Here is a 17,233-nt window from a genome sequence, read left to right as displayed (position 1 = left end):
TAGCAAGAACCAATTTTTTGGCAGGGTTATTCCCACAGAGGCCTTACCCCAATGAACTCCAGTGTTCCAGGGTTAGATGACAGAGGGGAAGTTTAAAACCTTATGAGTTTGCCCTCTGATTCTTGGGTGAGTTCAGATTTAGAATTAGAAAGATGGACTGCTTTTAAAGCTGTTTTTTTTATTTTATTTTAAAAGGGCTGCCCATCAGGCGTCAGTTGTTAGTGAGTCTAAGAAATAAGTGTCATACTGTCATGTTATCCCATCACTGAGACTCTGTGACACTGTGTCCTATTGAAGCTAAAGAAAATGATGTCAAAAACTGACAACCAAATGGGTAGCATATTTAGTGGGTGTTACAAGAACGTAGAAGGCAAGTGCATCTGAATCCCAGTGGGGTGATAGTCTGGATGGGTGTTTTATCTTCAGGACAGTTCTGTGATGCTGTACAGAAGCAGATTGCCTAACAACAAAAAATTTAAAGGTAAATTCACTTACGCAAATCCAAAGCAGAGAGATGTCCGATATTAACACGATACCATTCCCTTACCTACTCTGACCTAATCCTAGGATTCATCCAGATCTCTCTCAACCCCATGTTCAGAATGTCAAAACTCTTTTCTATTATTTTATATTAGAATGCATTTTGTGACCAGAAAGAACAGGAGCTAGAACAGATGGAATCTTTGGTGTTCTCCCAAGGTTTGGAATAGGAAGATGATCTTGTACTGGAGACTTTGGGTGACAAAGAAAGAACAAGGCCAAGCCAAATGGGTAGACTAGGTCATAGAGCATCAGTGCAGGCAGCGGAGAACCTGCCTCCTTTGCCAATCTTTGTGGAAATGAAGCAATTCCTTTCCTTATACCCTGGGACTCAGTGCTTTAAGGAAGAGGAGGAGCCTCCTCATTGGTTTTCAGGTGCATTTTAATTTGTCCTCTATTGAAGTGGAAACTTAAGGGTTCTTTGGAAAGTCAGTTGTGTCAGATAGTGTTTTGCTGGGGGCAAACACGTGAAGAAGTGTTTTCTTGAAGTGGACACAGGAAAAGGATGTTTTGCTAAAACAAGCATGTGAAAGGATGTGTGATGAAGGATCCTTCTATTAGTGGTATGCATGTATTGGTCTGTCTTACACTGCATTGTTTAGCTCCATTTGTCATGACTCCATAGTAAGAAATGCACCAAAAAAAAAAACTTTGGTGGTATGCTGGTGGCTTCTTGTTGCTTCTACAGACTTAGGGCAGTTGGCAGAGTGATGTCAGCTGATACAGACTGACATAGAGATTTGCTAAGACAGACTCATATGCTGAGACAGGACACGTGGTGAGGACCTGTGGAGGACACATGATGTTTGGAGGGAGCATAAATAGGAACCAAAAAAGAATGGCAAAGCATACCTCTGCAATGCTTGTTAGTCTCACATCTTCACTGATCTTCACACACACACACACACACACACACACACACACACACACACACACAGGACAAAATAACTTCTCTTGGGGTCCCTGTTGGTCCTAATTCTTCCTGCTGACTCATGCTTATTTGGCTGAGACCTAGTTGTCTCTGCTAGGTCACAGCGCCACTGCTGACTCATGTTTACTATCCTGGCAATACCAAACTAGACTGCGGGGATATTTGTGAAGTGTTTGCTAGGGGATAGAGCTGCCAACTGCTAAATCCTGTAAACTGAACTGCTAATTTCCTGACAATGCAGGTGGGATTTGCTCCAAAAGACAATTTATAAACAGGTCCACTTCCCCTCATATCCTAATATCCTTTCTTTCCCACTGCCTCTGGTGAGTGGTAGGCTAGAAGGGAGGTTAAAACCATTTAAAATCCCTCATTAAAAGTAAGTTCAGAAAAAATTTAAGCCTATACTCTATTCAAGTTATAAATAGTCCCTCTTGGGGCTCTTCATTTTGCTAACTCTGTTGATAAGCTCTGCCCTGCTCCAGCCATCTGAAAGCCTTTGACTGGTCTCCTGGGACTCATGGTGTACACACTCATGACAAGATTGAGACTCACAATGGCACTGGCTGCCCGGGAGCTTACTGAATGGTAAAGAAGAGGGAATTTCATGTCAGTACAAGGATCACTACACAACCATATTGGTCCATACTGCTCCAAAGCTCAACTGTCCTGTGTCTACCCCTGCCCCAGAATATCAAGAGCAAGTCCTTGCCTTCTATTTTCATAAATAGAAATGTTATCATCACAAAGTGGCAGTAAGCATACACAATATAGATTTTTACATTTTTGTCTCATGGATTCATTACAGTTTCATAATGGCTGACACTTAGCAGGCTTTGGGGGAATTTATGTGAAATACGATAAAATATTGAAAGGATTAAGCACTGGAAAATGGTGTTTCATCAGAAGATAAAAGATACTTCTAGGAATGGATAACAAGGAGCCTCTAGTCATTTAGCTTTGCCTCCAGATCCCCCACTATGAGTTATACATTAGATATGGGGATGAGAGGGAGCAATGCAGAGACCTTGAAGCCAAAACTTAGTTCTTCTTCTTTAATTTGGGTCACAGTTGCTAAGATTATTTGTCTTCTACATGTCAAGTGAAATGTCTCTCAAACTCAGAAAGTTTTGCTAGCCCTCTTTGGAGATAGGGGTCACATATCCATCAGAAGACTTGGGAGTATTTTAAAAAAGGAAAGACTACTCCAAACAGAACAGCAGTGTCAGTCCTGCTTCAAATAGCCTCAGGGCAAGAGCTTCTATCTTGCCAATGTCTACAGGAGCAGTGGTCTCCTTGATTAATTATTATCTCTTGCTTCCCTTGCAGGCTCTTCCTTATGTCTGCCTTCTGATTGCCATGCTTTTCTTCATCTACGCCATCATTGGGATGCAGGTGAGTGGTCTGATGGGGCAGCAGCTGCCCACATCGTCTCTGGCAGAGTTGAGGATGATGTGTACAGTGTCACTTGACTGAGAAACTTCTCCACCATCTTGTTGCATTATGATCTTGGGACTTTCACATGGGCCAAGTGGTTCCCTAGGTATTCAGGGTGGTCTGCTCTGGGGGATTCATCTGAGGTCTTCTAATCATGCTGCTGACTTAGGAGTAGCTAGGCTTCTATGATAGAACTAAAGCAAAATGACATCACTGTTTTCAGAGAGAGAGGGACTCGCATTGCAACTAAAGTAAGGATTGTTTCTGACGATCTCTGTTATTTGGACTTGACCAAAAAGAAGGTTAGATAGCTGTTCCCCCTATAAGTGATGATACCAAATGAATCGATGTTAAGTTTTAACTGTCTAAGTTCTCTAAGACTTGTTACTGCCCATCCTAGGGAGCCCCAGAGCCATATTCCAACCAATTCCTATTGTACAGGGCCGTGGAACTTGCTGGATAATTCCCTGGCCTACTCACATCCTCAAAATTTTTAGAACTTGATATCAGATCAAGTTCTGTCTTGGATATTTGTGTGGCTAGCTAGAGGTTCACTGAACCTCAAGAAGAAATGTTCTTTCTAAGAACAAGAATCATCTGGGGTAGATGACCTGCTTCCATAAACAATGAGCATGCATCCCCTAACCTATTTGATGGGGTCCACGGGCTTTTTGATTGTCTAAAGAAGGCATCCTTTCTGACTTAAGGAGCTGCATAACTAACCCCCCTCAGAACTTTATCTAACAGTCCCCCTGAGTCAGGAAGTCTGGGTGCCTCCTCAATGGTATTGGCCACCTGGCCACCAAGCTACCCGGAGCCACTGCCTCAGTTTCCAAGCCTCCTGATCAGCTGTCTTGCCTAGATTCTTTCCAAAAGATCTCTTATTCTCCCTCTTCCTCTAAATCTATGGCCTGAAGGTATTCTCCAAAACCACAGCTAAATGTCCAGCATCAGAATACACAAGGCCTGTGAAAAGGCTGTGGTTTTCCTTCTCTGAAGATCTTACAATACATATGTAAAATGATGTCAGGAGCATTAGAAACAATTGCCACAGAACTTAATGCTCTCTTGATAACTTCAAGAACCTATTAACTCCCTCCAAACTTTACCTTAGAATTTACATAGTATCAAACCAAAAATTGGTTAAATTAAATTCAGTATGTCTAAGTTTCTGTATGATAAAATAGCTTAACCCTTTCATCTTTAAGCAAAATAAGGTGGAATGAGACTATCTTCAAGCCTACTGATAAGACCCATATTGATGCTAATAATGCTGTCTACTCCAGTTACTTGGTATGCCAGGTATGGTGCTTATTGTATGCCTATATGCAAACATACACATACATGCAGACATACAAAGAGAAGGGGCAAGGCATATTAGTATAATCAGGAGTAATTGAGTTTCATTGTTTCCACTGACATTTAACATGGTTAATTAGCCTTTAACCTTATTCATATTCTCAGATAACAAGTTAAAAAGCTGATATTGAAACCTAGCTGTGCCTCTTTACAGCCCAGTTCTTAGCACTGCACCTTCTTTCATCCCATAAGAGGAGCAAATGCAAGGACTTTTTTGACTTGTCAGTAGGAGATGGAGACTGCTTTTCCACAAAGACACAAATGCCTTGGCCACTGTGCCTTGCTTTAGCTGGCTATTCCCAGCCTAGTCTGTCACAGAGAGCCAGAAACAAGTACAAATTATGCACACTCCAGAGTGTGTTACTAAAAAGACCATATCCAATGCAGTCATCACAAAACAGAAAACTTATGATGGTTTGAATGAAAATGGGCCATAAGTCCATAGAGAGTGGTACTATTAGAAGGTGTTGTCTTGTTGGATAAAGTGTGTCACTGTAGGGATGGTCTGTAAGCATTGAGGTGCCAAAAGTTCAAGGCAGTTCCCTTCCTGCTGACTGCAATCCAGATGTAGAACTCTCAGCTCCTTCTCTAGTACCACATCTGCCTACACACCACCATGTTTCCCTCCATATGGAGTCCATAATGGACTAAACCTCTGAACTGTAAGTTAGCCCAAATTAAATATTTTCCTTTATAAGAGTTGCCAAAGTTGTGATGTCTCCTCACAGCAACAGAAACCCAAACTAGGAAAAAAAGTTGGAATGGGGTATTGCTGTGATAGGCCTGACCATGCTTTTATTTGGAGAAATGTGGCCTTTGGATTTGAAAAGCATTTGAATGCTTTAAGTGGGGCTTAAAGGGCCATCCTAGTAGAACATGGAAGACCATGGTGTTGAGGGTGATTTGAACCATGGGAGCCTGAGTTAATTGGTTTCAAAAGAGAAAAATGTTAGTATCTGGCCAAGAGACCTTTTTTTGTGATATTTTGGCAAAGAATGTGACTGCTTTGTGTTCTAGTCCAAAAAAGTTTGCCTGGTGCTAAAATGAAGAGTTTTTGGATTAATTTCATTGGCAGAAAAAAATCTCAAAACAGCCTACTATTGACTCTGTCCTATGGTTCTTAGTATTCACTCTTGTGAAGATCTATAGTGAAAAGGGGGATGCTCAACAAGGAAAAATATAAAATGTACAATTTGAGGAGAAAAGGGGCACCAGGAAGTGGAAGGGAGCTAAGCCATGTGTTCAAGGAGATAAAGAAAAATCGATTATTAAATAGAGTACAAGGAGTGGTGACATCAGGGCAATACCCGCCTCCAACTCCTGCCAGCTAAGTTTCAAAGTTATAAGAAGGAATTAAAGAAAAGTGAAAAGGAATTAAAGAGCAACTTAGGTCCAGGTGTGGTAGCATAGGCTTTTAATCCCAGCACTCTCTGGAGACAGAGACAAGTGGATCTCTAAGCTCAGGGCCAGCCTGGTCTACAGAGTGAGTTCCAGGACAGCCAAGGTTAGGCAATGGAGGTAATCATCAGAAACAGAGCTAAAGATGTAAGAGCCCCACACAAATAGAAGGTACAATGGATAGGAGGAGCAAGCTTTTATGTACACAGAAAGGGCAGCCAGGTGGATCTATAAGACAAACTGGTATACTGCACTTTTAAAGTCCTTTCAGAAGACAACATCTTTGCAGAACAAATAAGCAACTTGTCCCTTATAGGAAGGGGTTTATATGCACTCATTGTTAGAAGAGATGCCGTTGGCCTTAGCTCTTGTAGCTCTCCAGCCTGTGAACTAGGTTAAGCTACTGAGGTTTTTCTGGCCTTAGGTCCTTTACTATAGTAGAAGAATGGGTTAAACACAAGCAGAGCCCTCCAGTCCTGCATTTAATTCCAAGTGAGAGTAGATGGAGGCCTGGGCTTTCCTGCAACTTTCAGAAGTGACCCTTCTTCCTTTTTCATAGCCTTTGGTATATGCGCGGTCACAGGCTAAGAGGATGTTATTTTAAAAATGCAAAGAGATTTTAAGACTCACCATTTCCATGATAAATATCCATTTGAGGCTTAAAAATTATCTTAGAATATATTCAAAGTAGCTATGCCTTCCTTGACAATTACAATAACATCATGTGCACAAAATTGCAGTGCACTCTCCAACAACTTCACAGAGTATTTGATAAAAGTCATAGCTGGGGCAATTAATGATGCTACTGTGAGAGTCCCAGGGAGAAAAGGCCCTGTGAAGTGTACTGATGTAATAGATTGGGTACAACTTATAGACCTCTAGCTAAGGGAGTAAGAAGAGAGTGAAGGAAATTTAATGGTTATGGATAACAACAGTCACCTCATGAAGTATCCAGGAAGAAAGAGGTTTGGTTGCTTAGGTGGGGTTTTAAAAAGTCATGTGTCTCTTGAGGAGCCATCTCTTTCTTATCTGTTCCTTCTATTCTTCCCTCTGCTGCCTGCTTTGCCACCTCCGTTCTCCCCGAAGACAAGTAGTATTTGGGTTTTGAAAAAAAAAAAAAAAAAAAAAACCCAGCACTGAGAACAAATTCCCAAAGCAGGTGTCAGTGGGAGTTACTTGAGCAAAATAGCTGGGGGCAGAGATTGTTCCTCAATTGCACACTCTCAAAACTGTTAGGGGAAAACGTGTTCCATTTAGCACATATCGAATAAACTGAAGCACGCTAAATGTAGGCTGGGAATTGTCTCAGATGGGTAGAAGGGTGGCCCTTTAAGTGGTCAGTTGTACCAGTGCTGCCTTTGAAGGATTGGTCCTGACTCTGAAGCACAGATGGAGGAGGAGAGCACACCCTTCTCATTGGAGCATCTTGGAATTATTGTCAGTGTTTATCTCTGTGTGTGCATACATATTGCTGAGTGCTGCTCCCTTTCCTATGAATATCAGTGATCAGAGTCCAGTACATTAATAAAGCACTCTGTCTCTCTGTCTGTCTCTGTCTCTCTCTATTTCTCTATTTCCCTACCCCCCCCCTCTCTGTGTGTTTGTGTGTATGCACATGTGCCCCCTCCCCCACTGTAGCCAGGACTACCTGTTTTCTTTTCCTTTCTTTCTCTCTACTCCTTCCTCTTTTTATTTTCCTCTCTGGTACAATGGATTAAAACTAGAACCCCATGTATATAAGTTAGGGCTTTGTCTCCAGCTCTTCTTTTCGTGTGCCCAATTATCCTTCATTCATCCTACTACCCGGACTTTGCTTTTAGCTTACACCTAAGTTACCTATTTCAGTGAGATTTATGTCTGTCTGGTGATGCATGTGTGTTCATTTCCATTGGCTGTGCATTCAGATAACAGATTCTAGAGACTGAAAACTCTAAATGAAAATTTATCTAAGGAACATACAGCTGTGCCTCTCATATCTGATCAGCTTGAATATTGGTAGCTTCTACCAAAACCATAAATGACATCTTTGTCAACTGCAGATACTTCCTTTCACAATTATTAGATATGAGAAAAGAGGGGTGACTCTCTGTGTGTCCTCTTGTTAAGCAATGCCTTTGGTAGATTGCATAGGTACCAATGGGACTAAAATGCATCTCCAATTTAAGTATAGGGGAGGCTATGTATATGCAGAATGATTTAAAAGATTTACAATCTATGGACTGCTTGAACATTGCTAGCATTAGTCCCATTGCTGTACATAGCAGTGGGGGAGGTAATTAGTTTCCATATCAGTCCAAGAACATGGTGTAAGTCAGCTCTCTCACTCCGGGTTATCTGTTTCAGAGACCAGCATCAAGCAGTCTTTACTTGTACTTTATCTACCCTGCCTGTGCATCTAATGACCATGTACTGGACATGTGATACAACTCAATTCGGCTCATTGATTTCTCTCATCTCCCCCAAGGTGTTTGGAAACATCAAGTTAGATGAGGAGAGTCACATCAACCGGCACAACAACTTCCGGAGTTTCTTTGGGTCCCTCATGCTGCTTTTCAGGTACCTGGATGAACAACGACTCAAGCTGGAGACCTCATGGTCTTCAGCTGCCAAGGTGGGGAGAAGCCCCTGGATGGCGAATCCTGACTAGCCTCTTGATCTCTTGACTCTGCACTGCTGTTCTTGTTAGGACATGCAGTGGAAGTTTGCCTTAATCAAACTTTCCGGTGACTTAGAAAGTTTCATCACTGTCTGACTCAGTAGTGACTCTGTGTATTTCAACTTGTCCTCTGGGATGCACACAGCTTCTTATGGGAACAATTTAAGACCCGAAACCTTGAGTAGCTGTGTTTCTGTGGAGTCTTAGGGTTCTACCACTATCAGATTAGACCCTTAACAGATGGAGACATGGTGGGCGGGGAGGAAGAACAAGAAAAGGGTCTGATGGGCATTCTTCTCCATGTGGAAGATACTAAAAGGGCCTCACTGGGTTAAGAAAAAAGTCCCATGTGTGAATAGGATAGCAGCCCAAGGTAGGATGGGACATAAAGACTTCTAACCAAGATGGATTTCTGTGTTCAGGAGTGCCACAGGGGAGGCTTGGCAGGAGATTATGCTGTCCTGTCTCGGTGAGAAGGGCTGCGAGCCTGACACCACCGCACCCTCAGGGCAGAATGAGAGTGAGCGCTGTGGCACCGACCTGGCCTACGTTTATTTTGTCTCCTTCATCTTCTTCTGCTCCTTCCTGGTGAGTAAGAATTTGCCTTTCTTTGAGGCATGCCTGATAAAGTGAAGGCTCCTATAGTGTATGCACACATTCTCCCCTGCCTCTTGGCTCCCTTGTTCCTGATCCCTCACATACACACTCACACTCCAAGCTATAGAAGAATTAGATCATTGCCTTTGGGGACCAAAGTGCTCCTCAGAATCCTTGCAGGGAGGGTGGCTCTTATTGGTTGAGATCTTTGTGCCTTCAAGAAGAGAGTCCTTGTGAGACTGGATAATGTCTTGAACATGGGAAGAGAGCGCCAAACTTCGTGTGGTCTCTGGAGCTACTGGGGTAACCCCTGTCTTCTTTGTGCCCCGTGTAGTTTGTTTAATAGCTAGGACTTGCATCTGTTTGGGAGATTCTGGTTTTTTTTCTTAACTGTTTATGAAAAGGTACCTTGAAATTATAAGCTTATAGGATTCGTCAGAGGCAAATAATGATCGCATGCAGTGTAATTGGTGTGATTCTCTCCTGACTATGGTGCCATGGAATTGGACAGCAGCTGGCAAGCATTCTGGTGTGAAAACGCGATGATGTTGGGTGTTAGTGAATATTGAGGAGTATATGTAGAACATTTCTACTTAGAGAAGTGGTAAGAGATCTGAAATGCCCTCTGAGTTCCTTCTTTTAGAGAGAACATCTAGAAATGTCTTCCCCACACATCAGATTAGCAGTGATGGATGGAATAAATACATAAGGTGTCACCAGATCAATGAAAAGGTCACTGTAGTCCTTCTGGCTCCCATAATGTCCCTCAGCTCAACTTCACTGCAAATGCCACTGGCTGTACAAAACTATATAATACTAAAATATTGCTGCTGCTGCTGCTGCTGCTGCTCAAAAGCAGGGCATTCACTGAAAAGTAACTTAACTGTTTCATGGCCAGGCCAGTTTCTCTGAGGGGACAGAGACATGTGACAATTCAGCTTTCTGGTGATAGCAAGGGCCCTGAAGATAGGCCATTCTGCCTGGTACATAGGTTAATGTAGGGTGTAAAGGGACTCTGGGAGTCCCCTCCCCCTTTGGGTTTTGGCTTTGTTGCCATTTTAGTCTAGGCTAAGGCACTTGCTCTTATATAGTGTCTTTAAAATGGTATAGACATGTCAGGAAAGGGCTGGGAAGGTAGCTCAGTGGAAATGGTATTTGCTGTGCAAAAAAGAAAGCTGTGTGTAGCTTCCCACATACCTATAACTCCACTGCTGTGGGACCGTTGGGGGAATTGGGAGTGGGGCACGGAGACAGGATTGCTGGGGCTTGCTCACCACCAATTCAGCTCCAAGTTCAGTGAGAAAACCTGTCTCAAAGGAATAAGGCAAAATGTGAAAGGCACTCAGTATCCTGACGTGGTCTCTGTGTGTGTATACATACCATCCAAGCACTCACACAAACACATGTGTACTTATGACAGACTCATGCGCATGAGGACCTGCACACACATAAACATGGAACACCTCACGCTGGACAGCAGTAGTATTAAGCACAGTGAAATAATGCATACATTTTGATATATTTCTTTTCTATGGGCGTGAAGCTTTTTTTTTCAATGAAAAAGAACACAGAATTGTTTATAAATCTGAAAGCACAATGTATAATAAAAATTACTGAAAGGAACTTAATCCATTCACATCTTCAGCCCATTTTTATCAAGTGGTTACTAATGACTGGCACTAAGCTAGGCACCAGAGTAGAACTGTCAGCAAGACACAGTCTCTTTGTGAGCTCCAGTAAGAAATCAATATACAGGAGAATTAACACTTATCAATAAGAATAAATCAAAACAGAAAGGGACACATAGACCTCTCCATTTTACCTTATATAGTTTAAATGTTTAATGATAAATATTTAAAAGAAACCAGAGACAAAAGTGGAAAATTAATTGGAGGCTGTACGGTTACTTTTAGAATTGTGAGACAGAGAGTGCTACATAATTCACATTAATGTTATTTTTAATGAGGCTATATTCAGTGTGAGATGACCTGCCTTCAAGTCTCAGTCCTACAATAAGACTAACTTTGTGACCTTGGGCCAGTCACACGCTGCTCATCTCAAATCAACCAGCCAACCGAGATTTCTGAGGCCCTTGGATGTGCCAGACATTGTGCTAAGAGCTAAGAATGCAGTTGTAAATCAGAAGCATCTATTTTCTCAAAGAGCTGATGGGAATTAAAACTTCCTCCTGAAGGGCTGAAAGGAGCATGAAAACCAATAGTAGATGCTAATGCGTGCAGCACACTGTTAAAGGATGCAAGAATATGAAGCATTAGCAATGTTAATAGTTTTTATTAACATTAGCTATTAACATTAATGATTAGTGCCCCGAAAGGAGTATGCATATAAACAGAAAACACTCATAATCCAGGCAGTGGCTGAATAAAATCTCAATGACAGAGGGAGGTGTTGGGTTCAGCTATGTGAAACAGCAGTTCTCAAACAGCACCCGAAATAGGAGGGACGAGGTTTTCTTTGCCATGTTAGTGAAGTCTGAAGGAAGCCATCATGCTTGTTATGATGGCCTGACACTGGATCATTTCTGTACCAACTGATGACTGTCCTTCACCCTAACGTGCAGAGAAGACAAGTCAACCTTCAGTCATCCATTTGTAACATAGGCAGTGGTAAAAAGGGACCATGGCTGTTAGGATATATCCAACCTTCTTCATGTTGCTAAGACTATAGGAATTATGTCTTTCTTGTAGACTTTCTCTGTAGCCTATATTCTCTGCCTGCATATTTGACAAGCCAATGAACCCAACCACTTAAAACCAATTTTTCTATCAGGTGGGAATCTTGAATTTTAAGTGTAAGAAAGCCTAGCTAGATATAGCATAAACAAAATGGGATTTTATAAGCACCTGTCATTGGGGTATCCTAGGGCAAGGCAAGCACCAAGATAAATTTTAATTCCCCTTTTCATCCTTCTCTATTCATAAATCTTTCCCTTTATGTGAGCTTCTTCTTCAAATACCCCTATCTGATGCCTGTCGGGCAGCTAGAGTAGCAACTCCAGACCTTACATCTTCTCATGTCCAAGAGTAATAGAGATGGCCATGTCTTTTGCCCAATACCTCTTCATTGGCTTTTGTTGAATCCCCACTCATATTGAGCTAGAGAAAAATAGGATTCAATGACTGGGTAAAGCTTAGGTCACAGTATGGTGCCTCATTGAACTATAGTACTAGGCCAGGCCAGGGCCTGTACTAGGAGTAATCAGTGGCATCCCAGAAGCACAATAGAACTATTTACTGGTCTATTCTTGTCTTTGGTACTGTCCTTGTGAATGAGTAGGCCCAGGAGCACACCATTCTCACCCTGGTTCTATACCTACCTTCTATACCATTACCAAGGTTATCTCCAAAGACAAATAGCTCTTGGCTTGCCTACAGAGTACTCTGTACTACAGATGAGCAGACCCTCTAGCCCATGGGCTAGTCTGATTTGCTACCTGGTTTTATATGGTCCATGAACTATGAATTTTACAGTCTTAAAGGAGGGAGAGACAAACAAGAGATGAATAATATTTTCATGGCATGTGGAAATTATATGAAATTCAAATTCCACCATCCATAAACAAAGCTTCCTTGGAACTCAGCCATGCTCATTGATATTTCTAATGTCTGTGGCTGTTTTGGGTGGTGGAATACCAGAGCTGATTAGCTCAGACAGACACAGAACAGCCCATGAAACATACAGGAATGTCTGGCTAGTTGGCTGGTTTTGGTTCAGACCAGAGCATGGTAACATGATGCTTCGGTCATTTGGTACATGGCCCTGGCTGTTCTACTCTACTTATGGACCCCTAGAATGGCCCTGTTCCTACATATCTCTGTTAACATTCATGCTGCATCCTCTGCCTAAGGCACTATCTTCTGTGCTTATGTGATCTGGTAAATATGACCTGCCCCATTGTGCTTCAGTTCAAAAACCTAGTGACTTCTACAAGGATTTTTTAGCTACTAGAAATTCCCTTTCTAGACTTTTCTGTCTCTATCGTCACTTGTATATGATGCTTTCATGGCTGTCGTGATTTGCAACCTTTTTCTGTTTCCAATATATCACTGTCTTTTCTAAATACTAGATAAGTTTTCAAGAGTAATCATATAACAAGATCTAGTGACGGCCTGCTTTGCACTGTGCTAGGCATGAGGGTCTATCTCTAGACTAGCACTTTCTGACCTCATATCCTAGCACCTCCAGCACCTGAGTCACTGAGTTTGACACATACTGGGTCTGTAGTGGAGAACAGACCCATGGACAGCTTCACACAGAGGAGCATGCTCTTTAGCTCTGTGGCACTCATTGTGCTCTCTGGGGACTCTATTTTCATAAAGCAGGATGAGGATGGAAGCTGGAGAGACAATGTTGTTATCTGGCCTTGACTTTCTCTAGCCTTTAAGAATGTGGAAAGCACTGTTCCCTCTGCTACAAGAACAATTAAGTAAGTCAAACAGGTAATGACAGCAGATAACGTATTGTGCAAATGAAAAGCAGCATAAAAAAAGAATAAACTCATAGTGCCCACACAACGAGATGCACGGTCTGAGTAACAAAAGTGAGTTGCATTTAGCAAGATCTCCAAGCTTTGCCTAAGAACTTTGCCTTGGAGCCTGCCCATCTGTTTCCTGAGCTCTGCCTTAACTTCCTCCTAACTCTTCTCTTTCTTTGCCCTCCAGATGCTCAACCTGTTCGTGGCTGTCATCATGGACAACTTTGAGTACCTGACTCGAGATTCCTCCATCCTGGGGCCTCACCACTTAGATGAATTTGTCCGTGTCTGGGCAGAATATGACAGAGCAGCATGGTGCGTAGGCCTTTTGGCCACCCAGAAATTAGGGGCTTCTAGATCTCTCAAATACTTGCCTGTTATAAAAAGGAAGGAAACACCTCTTGGTGCTCACGGAAGAGGCACTGGTCTCAAGCCATTCACCCAAATCTTCTCTCCCTGGGTCTTCTGTACCCCCTCTTTCTTTTTGTGGCAGGCTGTGCCCTTGTTTGCCAATTTCATTATACTCTAGATTGACTACACAACCAGGGGAGCTTCCAACCTGCTCCCTTTTCTTGCTATGAGTCACCAGGGACTCAGATAGGTGGTTTCTGGCCAATGGGACATATCTGGCCACCATGGTTAGTGCTTTTCTTCCTCATTCTTTTCAGCATATATAGTTAAATAAAACACTGGCATAATATTTCAAATAATCAAGTAGGTGGTCCTGCCAACAGATGCCCTCTAGACTTGTGGGCTTTTATCACATGAAACTGAGTTAAATGGCAGGAGCTGGCAGGGCTGACCTCTTTGCTGTCTTTCACTGTCCAATAGTTCCGATGTGATGTGACATCTAGACTTTAGAGTGGGGATCAGCAAATTACCACCTGTCAGTTAAGTTTGGCTCACTGCATTTACAAATGAGTTTTTATAGGGGTACGGTTACAGCCATTTGTTTTCTCTATTGTCTATGGCTGTGCTTGCACTAGAGTGAAAAACTGAATAACTGGGACAAAGGTGGTCTGACCTTCCAGTTCAAAATATTTACTATTAAACTATTGCCAAAACCTTCACTCTTAAAAAAAAAAAGTCTTTTGACCCCTGTTTCAGGAACAAAGACAGTGTTTTTAGCCCTTGCTGATGAGGACAGTATGATATTCTATGAATGAAAAGCTTTGCTGGCCCAGGCAAACTTAGCTTCTGGGTCTTCACTCCCCGCTCTCCTCATTCTGGTCCCTCTCTGACAATACTTGAGGAAATGCTCTTCTTCACAGGAGTGGACCACCGTTGCTTCCACCTGATACTCCCTTCATGATGTGTGATTCTTCCCCATATCTACCATCTGTGAAGCTGCTAAACCTGGGTTAACTGTTTTCAGGGTGGATGGGTGAATTAGAATTCCTTTCCCCTCTGTAATAATGATCTAGGCCATGGGGTTATGTAGACTCCTTCCTGATACAGCGGCTAAGCAACAGATTTTTCTTGCTGGACTCAGTTTCCAACAAAAAGTTTTAGTGTGCAACCGGCGATGGCTTGGAGGACAATGATACTCAGCCTAAATCTTTAGCCATTTTCTCACTTTGGACAAGTGATGTAACCATCTATCAAGTGGTGGTAATGATACCTACCCAGCCTGGTGTGTGTTTGTGAGCATGTAATTATATCATGCATACTACTGTTAGGTACTTGACAACATGGTATGTGAATGCAACTCAGAAATGAGGAGAATTGCCATCTGTAAAGCATTTATGGCCTTGATTTTGGATGCCTATTCACTCACGTAACTGAAGAGACACTATCTGCTACCAAAGGATGGCATCACACATCTAGCCTCACTCGGACATCCTTGGCTCTTGGAACCAGCACTTCCTTTGGTTTTATTTCCTCTGTGGCTCTAAATGCCAAATGCATTAAAGATTCCCCCACTTCATTGCAGTTGCTGGGAAGAGGCTGCAACAGGACTAATCATAAAACTTGGTCACCTGAACTGAGCAAAAAAACAGAGAGGAACTCCTTCTGTCATTTCCAATGTCTAGAGAATTACCAATTATTCTGGTTACATCTTAATTGGTTTTCTCAATGGAATAAGGTTGCTGAGAAGAAACCAGCAAACGTGCAATGAGTTGGGGTCTTAATATAAAGAAGCAATGGGTTGAAAGCCACTATTTACTACTCTTAAGTAAAAATAAATTGACACATGACTACTTTCCATCATTTCAAGGGGTAAGAGACTGGGCATGCCGGTGAGCTACTGTCTGGAAAGAAACAAGACAAATCAGCACCGAGTCAGGAAAAGGCTAGAAAGAGTGAAGCTGAAGAAAACATTTGCTTTGATAAGGCTTCCTAAAAGGATGCTTAGATGGAGATAGTGTGCTCATCGTTTCTATGGCAACCCCCAGCCTGGTCCAGGGTGCATACTGACTTTCAGATCCCACCATGGCTTCCTTGTTCTGGTCCCTGACAGGGAAGATGTTTTAACCACTGAGAATTAATCCTATGTCAGTTATTCTATTTCCACAAGAAGCCAGAAGTCTCTTGAAGGTTCCTGGAAGAAAAGGTTATCAAAAAAGGGTCACAGTGTTCCTGGAATTCTGCAGGATCAATCTAGACCCTGAGTGGCTGGAATGGAGCTGCAGGGAAATATTTCTGGGGTATCTTTCCAGATTGTGTTTTGGACACGGATCCCGGTAGGCTCCTGTGGAATAGAGCAGCGTTTACCCAAGCTGAACTCAGTATATGTCACAGAGAGATCCAAAGCCCTTTCAAATTCTCTCATGCAAACTCTGTTTCTTGCTAATTAGCCTAGTGGGAAATTTGTCTCTCACAGTCTACAGAAACATGCTGACTCCCCACTGCCCCTGACAGGTGGCCCGTAGTAACTGCCTGTAATCAGTACGGGTGTGAAAGCAAAGAGTTCTGTAGTCCACACGTTGGCAACCTGACATCTGCTCTGGACAGTGGCCAGAGACATACTGGCTGTCTTTTTGCTCTTAGAAGCCTAGCTGGAGCTTGGGCTCCTCAGGCCAGGAGTGAGCCACACAGGTATTTCTGGGTACCTTAGGCATTAGGCTCCTTTGGATATTAGATGGGCTCGGATTTCATGAGAAAATTGGGAGAATAGTTTGGTAGTTCTCTGGTTCTCATCACTCTGGTCTGATTATGTCAGGCACCAATAAACTGGTCTTACCTCTTTGGGACAGTCCCTGTAGGGAGAAGCCATCGTTTCTTCCCCATTCTTTTCTGAGTATCTTATTAACCCACCTGTGCTTTCTTTCCAGCGGCAGGATCCCGTATAAGGATATGTACAAATTAGTGCGGGTGATCTCGCCTCCTCTGGGCCTGGGAGAGAACTGCCCCTACAGGGTGGCTTGCAAGGTTTGCCCCCCAGTCCCCAGCCATGACCTGCAGTGGGATGCAGCATCTAACCCTCTCCGCCCTCTGCTCCACCACCACTGCGCCACATGAGAGAATCTTCATGTTGCTTACCTTTGAGTTTAAAGAGGCCCAACCCCTCCCAGAACCAGCAGCTGCCATATAGGAAGAAGGGCCATTTTATGGTGAAGGCAAAAGAGAGTTAAAGACTTAATACAAAGGCCACTAGAGTCACTCCTTTTGGCTTTTCCCACAAATATACTGCTGTGCACCTACACATACATCCCCCAGTTTATCTTAGCTTGTACGTTCTACCAAAGGACTTCCCCTTTCTCTGGGATGCAGAAATCCTCTAATCAAGCAAAAGGGTTCTGATTTCCCTTCACGAGACCTTCATTTTCATGGAACCACATGATTCAAAGTGTGAACCTAGTCATCCCTATCCCTGCTATCC

At 42.7% G+C, this 17,233-nt stretch overlaps 1 protein-coding gene across 1 annotated transcript in view; it reads left to right on the top strand.

Moving 5' to 3' along the window:
• Positions 1–17,233, top strand: part of Cacna1e (calcium voltage-gated channel subunit alpha1 E) — a 485,686-nt gene that overhangs the window by 440,990 nt on the left and 27,463 nt on the right. Inside the window, exons 36-40 of the mRNA XM_085842043.1 lie at positions 2,798–2,863; positions 8,127–8,218; positions 8,741–8,906; positions 13,598–13,725; positions 16,686–16,782. Coding sequence (XP_085698169.1) covers positions 2,798–2,863; positions 8,127–8,218; positions 8,741–8,906; positions 13,598–13,725; positions 16,686–16,782 — 549 coding nt within the window. The remainder of the gene's footprint in view (positions 1–2,797; positions 2,864–8,126; positions 8,219–8,740; positions 8,907–13,597; positions 13,726–16,685; positions 16,783–17,233) is intronic.

Source organism: Mus caroli, unplaced genomic scaffold (genome assembly GCF_978045245.1).
Source record: "Mus caroli unplaced genomic scaffold, Mus_caroli_1 scaffold_1, whole genome shotgun sequence".
Lineage (NCBI taxonomy): Eukaryota > Metazoa > Chordata > Mammalia > Rodentia > Muridae > Mus > Mus caroli.
This window is presented reverse-complemented; position numbering and strand designations above follow the sequence as displayed.